Source organism: Oratosquilla oratoria, chromosome 24 (genome assembly GCF_046742065.1).
Source record: "Oratosquilla oratoria isolate Oo_2021 chromosome 24, ASM4674206v1, whole genome shotgun sequence".
Classification (NCBI taxonomy): domain Eukaryota; kingdom Metazoa; phylum Arthropoda; class Malacostraca; order Stomatopoda; family Squillidae; genus Oratosquilla; species Oratosquilla oratoria.
The window spans coordinates 58,247,871-58,256,223 of record NC_134800.1 but is presented as its reverse complement, the minus strand read 5'-3'; the positions used below and the strand labels follow the sequence as shown (position 1 = coordinate 58,256,223).

Here is an 8,353-nt window from a genome sequence, read left to right as displayed (position 1 = left end):
TTGTCGGACTATCTCTGAATGATGACAGTGTTCTGCCGAAGGACATCACCTGTGAGATGCTGGCCATGTTTCTCCAGGAAGTGACGTTTGGTACCTCCTTGAGTCAGATGATAGCTCAGGTGCCTGGAGAGTCTGATAGTAGTCAACCCTATGTAAGCATCGTAGGGCGTACAGTCCCTATTTGGGCAAGAAAATTTGTACACAAGGCAGGTACTTTCCATATCTCCAGGGCGTGGTGAACTTTCGTTCTTCATGATGAGGTCCTTTGTGCGGCTGTTCCTGTAGTACACTACCAGCTTTACACGGTCCACAGGGTTAGTAACTTGAACATTCCTATCAATTATATTTCTCACACTCTTCTCTTCTTCGCGGTAAGCGGAAGACATGAAAGCTCTATAGAAGAGGCTGTGAGTGGTTCCTTCTTCAACCACGGCTTGTCCCACGTACCATTTGTTTAGAACAGTACGCAGGACACGTTGGCAATCCTGATTAGAATGTCCATTGTTGACCAACATTTGTGTTGCTCGGTCGAACTCCTTCTGCGTAGACATCCAGGAAGAGCAATGGGTAAGGGCTCTTCTGTAGAAGCAATGGTGGAGTCCTTGTACCGCTGCGGGCATTCACTTTCACCACTCAGGCATAGTCCGGGATTGGCAGGCTTGATATATACCTCGGTCTTCATACGGTCACCTTCCTGCGTGAGTAGGATGTCCAGGAAAGGCAGGTTACCATTTTCGGCTTCCTCTGTCGTGAACCGAAGTCCAGAGATCTCTTGAAGAAGCTGGCGTAGTCCCTCGCGTTCCTCACTGGTCCGGGTTCTCCAGAAGGGCCTAAATTGTCCCATCATGGGCAACACTAAGCCTTATGCCAAGCGCTTGGAGGTTGAAGGGACTGCCCCCATAACGTCCTCAGTACCATTTATCGCATTCCTTGCGATAGGTGCACCTCATATTACAGCAGGTCAGGTCGAGACGTTGAGAAACGCATAGCCGAGCACAAACGAGACTTGAGATCACACAGGCCGTCTAACACACTCGTTCAGCACGCTGACCAATCTAGAAATTTGCCCCACTGGGATGGGGTCGAGGTCCTTCACACGGGATTAAAAAGAGACATGAGGAAGACTGTTGAAGCTGCCTATATTAATTCTTATGAAAATAACAATGACAGGGAAGGTTTCATTTGTTTATCGAAGGCAGCAAGTAAATTGATAATAAATACGATTGGAAAACATATACATGGTACGGGAAAGGGAATCCCCAGACAGCCAGCGGGATGACCTGTCCGTGTCCCCGTCTTCGAGTGTTTAATTGTAAGATTCAAGCAGTTTGTAGACAGCTCACTGAAGAAGACCTAATCGGTCGAAACGCATAAGCAATAAAGGAGTTCCAGCCCATCTTCGCTTATTCTTCCTTCACCCACACACATCTGTCTAAACCATTCATCCATGTGTATTGTATATATATATATATATATATATATATATATATATATAGATATGTATATATAGGTATGTATATGTATATATAGGTATATATATGCATATATATATAGGTATATATATGTATATATATAGGTATATATATGCATATATATATAGGTATATATATATATATATATATGTATATATATATATATGTATATATATATAGGTAATATATATATAGGTAATATATATATAATATATATATATATATATATATATATATATATATATATATATATATATATATATATATATATATATATATATATATATATATATATATATATCCTGCAGCCGACTGACTGAATCTTGGACGTAGGGTATGAATACATTTTGACAAATATCAAACAAAACGTAACCGATCGAAGATGAACCGTATAATGTGAATCAGCGTACCAGTTTTTTTTTTACAGAAACATATACTTTTATTTGTTTTCGACATATTTATATTTATTTACGTATATATTTTTGTTATTATTATTATTTCTACATAGACCTTAGATAAAATTGATGAAGCTGGTTACTGATCGAAAATAATGCCAGATTTTGATATCTACACAGGAAACGGTGAATGGCGGGAGATAGGTTTGATCCATAGAGTAACAACGTCGCGTCAGTGGAATAAACTTACCTAAGATGTGCATATAGCACAGGTCGAAATTTTAAGTTTTGGCTCAATAAAAATCAAAGTTAATTATTGAATGGTTAATAACTCCCCACCCTACTACCGCCACCACGGTCCAAGTTGAAATTGGCCTGATATTGGTCTTTAATAATTTATTATTGTTGTTAGGCGATAAAAGATACTGAGGCCTATAAAAAGAGAAACATTTTTAATGGAAAGACAGGAGATAAAAGGGTAGGACAACACACTTGGCCTCTTATTAAGAATTTTGCATCCAAGTGGATTACTGAACGTATGATGATTGGATTAAATTGTTGTTAATGTTATTATTTTTAATTCATGTATTTTATCTTATTATGAGTATTAATTTTCTAGGATTTCTGGGTGTCGCAAAGAATCCAATTTGGTACTATGGACATGGGGACATAGGGCTTATTCCAAGGAATAATATCTATATATATATATATATTCTCTCTCCTTTTTCCTGTTTATTATTCAGTGTCATATATATATTTTTTTTTTCTCTCCTTTTTCCTGTTTATTATTCAGTGTCATATATATATATTTTCTCTTTCCTTTTTCCTGTTTATTATTCAGTGTCTGACCTTCAGCAGAGAAAGGTCCCCAGTTGGCATGCTTTACCGATGCACTGGAACCTTGGAACCATGTGATATGTCTTTTACGTCTTCCTTGATAAATTTCATCCCAAAATGATGCCGATGTGAAAATTAAGAAACAAAAGGGTCAAATGTCTGTCTAAAGACACTTGGTGCATTGCAGCAGAACGGAACCTATTATTATTATTTTATTTTTATTATTATTAATTTTTTTTTTATACATTACATATGTTGAGGAATGGATGACAAAATGAGTGGCAGGGTGGTGAGATAAACACCGAGAACCGTTGAAGTTTTATTAACTGACGTTTCGCTCTTAACAGAGCTTCTTCAGAGTGTACAAACATGATCGGGAAATCAACAGTTATATATCTTACATCATTCCGCGTTCCTTCCTTAACCCACCCCCTCCCTCCCTCTCGTACCCTTCAGCTCCTGTAAGACCATCCAGCCGGACATTTTGGACAGCTTAATAAAACCATCACGATGGTTACAGCAGGGCTGGGATGCTATAAAAGCTGCCTCTACTATCGCCAGTACATCCAGTACGAAGATAGGTGAAGTAGTGAGAGATAAAAGTAGAAATGAACATAATAACAATACCATGGTTTACAGAATCCCATGTTGTGGCTGTGACCTAAACTACTTTGGGGAGACAGGAAGAGGCATACACAAGTGGACATATGAGCACAAGAGCGACCTGAGGGTCCACCGAACATCAAACGCCCTGGTTCATGCGGAGGAATACGGACATTTACCTAACTGGGACGGAGTGGAAATATTAAAACAAGGGTTAGACAAGAAAAAAAGAAAAATAGTAGAGGCAGCTTTTATAGCATCCCAGCCCTGCTGTAACCATCGTGATGGTTTTATTAAGCTGTCCAAAATGTCCGGCTGGATGGTCTTACAGGAGCTGAAGGGTACGAGAGGGAGGGAGGGGGTGGGTTAAGGAAGGAACGCGGAATGATGTAAGATATATAACTGTTGATCTCCCGATCATGTTTGTACACTCTGAAGAAGCTGTTAAGAGCGAAACGTCAGTTAATAAAACTTCAACGGTTCTCGGTGTTTATCTCACCACCCTGCCACTCATACATTACATATACCAAGGCTTTTTCCCCCTTACAAGGGAGATAGCCAAAAAGGAAAAGGCATAAAATCATTCCCACCCATTCCATCCCTGAATACACTCCACACCCCTCCACCCTCCCTCTTATCTTACCACCTCCTAGATGACGGGTCATCCCTGCACCCTGTCCACTGCCCTGGGTCAGAAGCAGTGTCGCAAGACAGCACATCCACAGCAAGGCTGCTTCATTAAATCGGCAACCCCCCATGCATATAAGGAGAAGACGGGGAGAAATCCCTTCGGGCTGCGTCAAATTTTGCTCACACATACTACCTCATGCATCACAACATCATCCATATACAACCACTCTCCATTCACCCATGTCTTCTATCCTCTCCTGTCCTTCCTCAACAGACATTCCCCTCTTCCCCAAAGCCCCCTTCTCCCCATCCATCCACCTCATCCTAGGACGTCCCCTCACGTTCACTCCCTCCACATCTGCCTTCCATACCTCTTTTACTAGTATTTCTTCACTCATTCTTTCCATGTGTCCAAACCATCCTAATACTCTTTCATCAACCCTATCTCCCAACTCCCCTTCCACCCCTGTTCTCCTCCTCACCTCCTTATTTCTCACTCTATCTAGCCTAGTAACCCCCATCATACTTCTCAGACACCTCATCTCAAACACATTCAAACTCCTTCTTTCTTCCTCTCTTATGTTCCATGTTTCTGCCCCATACAGTGCTGTTGGCACAATCACTCCTTCATATAGTCTCCTCTTAGCATCTATTCCCAAATGTCTATTCCTCATTACACTTTTTAATCCACCAAGGCATTTACTCGCTTCTCTCAATCTACATTCTACCTCCACCTTTTCCTGCCACATTTGCACCCAAGTATCTAAAACTATCCACTTCCTCCAGTCGCTCTCCCTTAATGCTCACTTCCAGTCTACTGCCACTTTCACCCCTTGTACATCTCATCACCTTACTTTTACCCACATTTATCTTCAGCTTTCTTTTTTTTAATAATAATAATAATATTATTATGCTGTTGGAGCCACAATACAAAAACATTTTCAGATTAGGAAAGACCTTTCTACAAATCATGACAATTGTTGGCTACAGATCTTTTCAGAGTTCAACAGATATATATATATATATATATATATATATATATATATATATATATATATATATATATATATATATATATATATATATAATTTTGCCTGGGGTGTTTTACAAGTGTACAGTACATGACATTTCATTTTGCTGGAATCATTATTTTGTAAGAACCTTCTGGAACCACATAGGTGGCTTGAAAGAGCTGCAGGTTTCTGACCACTGGACTAAAAGCAAACTGAGATGCAGGTGACACACCAGAGAACAAAGGCAGACTTCCTGTTGCTGAATTGAAGTACTGTTTCAACTTTTCTCTCACCTGAAATGCTTCTAAATATACTACCTCAACATTCCAAGTGGGAGAGATATACTTCAACTTAGCTACAGGAAATATGCCTTTGCTCTGTGCTGCATCATCTGTATCTGACAGTTCCACTGCTCCCCCTCTTGCCCCACACAGTACAATATGATGACCAAGTCAGAGATACTCTCAGTCACGTACATCAATGCACAAAGTCTGCTTGCAGTTCATTATCAAATACCTTATGCAAATTTTTCTCTATAAAATTAAGAGTTACTCGATTTGCTAATATTTAGGGACCTAGTTTACTTTTGCATTACAAATGTTGTAAATGGAGAAATTCTTAATGTTTTTGTTAATTCAACGGTGTGAATATAACTTTCATAGTAAATATAGTACAGTGCAACTTAGGAGTTTCTTCCTGAAAGCCAGGTATCCCTTGTTAAACAACTTTTTCTGTTCACAGATTCTTCTGGTGCCAGGTGTTCAGCATCTAGCAACAGGTTCCTTTCCAGAAACCTTTTATTCCTACATCCTGGACATCATTAGTGCAAATGGCTCAGGCTTGGAAGAATTGGATCTTCGAGGTGTCTGGATTCGTGAGAATGACACATTTTATCTCTATAAAGCTTTACGTCGTCTTCCAAATTTGCGTCGCCTCACTGTTAGATACAATTGTGATGATACTGTGCTGGGTGTGATAGGAAAATACTGCAAGCAACTTCAGAAGCTTGATATTTCTGGATCTCCAAACATATCTGATGTGGGTGTGAAAAGCTTGTGTTATAATCAGACCCAAGTTGCCCAAGGAGAATTAAATTCTCTTGTTCACAGTCTACAGTTGGTTGACATTGGTGGACCAGGAGGGCAAAAGGTATCAGTAAAAGAGGTCAGTTTCCTAATCAAGAATTTGCCCAACCTTTTAAGTGTTGGTTCCTATGAAAGAACTGGTGCTGCATTAGAGGTTCTAGAAAAAGATCATCCATCTGCACAATATGGTCTTTTGTATTTACATGATGTGTTTACTACAAGTGGTAGGTTGCTTTCTATCATAAGGACTTGTCCAAAATTACAAGCCATATATCTTGATAGACCCAAAAGTATTGCAGTGCAGAACCTTGATGTACTTAAGAGCCTGAAGGAAGTTAAACTTAATCAAGTGCGTTGGGCAGATGTGGAGGTTCTTCTCAAAAAATGGGGTCAGCAACTTCGCAGCCTTTTCTTATTAACAGTGTGGGGACAGTTTGATCTTGTAGACATTGGAGCTCTTTGTCCTAACTTGATTCGCATTGAACTGCACAAAGTATCTCTTTCAGGATCTACAGTATCACATGATACAGCCTTTAAAAAAGTGGCGGAGTTTCTGCTTTACAACAGCACAGTAGATACTCAGTGCATCAAACTGATCATGAATCATTGTACCAGTGTAGAGCACCTCAGTCTTGGGGAATGTGGACAGCTTACAGATGCAGCTATGATCTGCAGCATGATGGATCACTCCCTCAAAAGCCTACGTGAACTCTGGCTTGGCTTAGCAGAAAATCTAACTATGCGGACTGTAGAGGCCTTAATTGAGCACTGTCCAAATTTGACTAGCTTGGGTAACTTGGCAGCTTGGAGTATTCATCCAGAAGATCTTGATCTACTCAGAGTTCAGCTTCACTTGACCAACACCAATTTGACCCTTCATGAATATGGCCCTGAGGGAGAGGAATTTATCGTAATCTGAGACTAGATCAGAAGAAAATACTGTAGATGATATATTTGATGTAGATATGTGGACATAGGGTCAATTTACAAACCAGTTAAACTCCAAAATATTCATTAGTGTGACAGATTAATGGTGTGCTAATTACCTTGGCTGTAATATGTACCAAGGATCTAGTGTTAAATTTTTAAACTCCTTAAGAAACACTAAAACTAAGGTTGTTGTCTTTGTAATAAAGTAGTTCATAATTGTTATGCTAATGACACTAAAGGATAATTCAATGATCTTGGAAAAATAGACCACAGTATTTGCTTTTGGTAATACTGTTCTTTCACCATTTTGATTGTTGTCCTCTTGCCTGATCACCACAAAGAGGACACAGAACACCTCATACTACAATGCCCCACATTAACAGTCCCCAAACAAAAACACATTAGATCTTCCCTGAGTTGGTCCTGCCCAGAGGTTGTTGCCAGTTAACTGAAAGCTGCAGGTCTTCTGCAAGAGACTGAGCAATGGATTGATTGATTGTCCTCTTGCATAATTTTTTTGCTGGCCAATGTTTTGGTTAATTCTGGGTCAAAGATGTATGGATCTGGTCAGTGGATGCAGCCTGGTACATGAATGCTGCAGAATTATTGTGAAGAAGTCTTCAGCAAAACAGAAATGGAGGCAGTTGTCTTGTAAAAAAATTTTGGCTCCTCTATTATGCAACTTTTAACTGAGGTAAACTTTTGTGAACCTTTACTGCAGAGGGCTTTCCCTCCACCAAATAAAATCATCAGCCCACATTGTCGTTAACAAGTTAATCAAGACGTGTTTAACATCCTGACTATAGAAGAGTTTTCCATCACTTCACGGTTAACATATTAAGATATAGTAAAAGATTACTATTATCTTTTTGAAGAGAAGTAAATGGGTGTAGACAAGTGTGGGATGGGTGGAGGGTGGGTGCATGCTTTGGTTGACTACTGATCTTGTGAGGAGGAAAGAGTATTTTGGTATATAGATTGAAATTGTTGTATTCTTCCTTCTTCAACCAAGTATTTCAAACGACAGGTTCAATTTCCTGTCTTGTAAATTTTTGTTTTTCTGGTTTATACAGACTAGAGGGTGTTCAAATACCTCACAAATTAAGGAGGAGATTATATGAAGGGATGATTGTGCCGACAGCACTGTATGGGGCAGAAACAAGGATCATGAGAGGAAGAGTTTAAATGTATTTAAGATGAAATGCCTGAGAAGTATGGTAGAGGTTAGGCTGGATAGTGAGAAACGAGGTGATGAGGGGGGTGGGGGTGGAAGGGAGTTGGGAGATATGGTTGATGAAATAGTATTGGGATGGTTTGGACATATGGAAAGAATGAGTGACGAAAGATAAATAAAAGAGGTATGGAAGGCAGAGGTGGAGGGAGTGAAT

General features: G+C 39.5%; 1 protein-coding gene across 1 annotated transcript in view; it reads left to right on the top strand.

Moving 5' to 3' along the window:
* The window catches only part of LOC143038670 (uncharacterized), a 22,879-nt gene extending 15,157 nt beyond the window's left edge, over positions 1 to 7,722 (top strand). Inside the window, exon 2 of the mRNA XM_076208198.1 lies at positions 5,692 to 7,722. Coding sequence (XP_076064313.1) covers positions 5,692 to 6,954 — 1,263 coding nt within the window. The 3' untranslated portion in view covers positions 6,955 to 7,722. The remainder of the gene's footprint in view (positions 1 to 5,691) is intronic.
* The last annotated feature ends 631 nt before the right edge of the window (positions 7,723 to 8,353 follow it).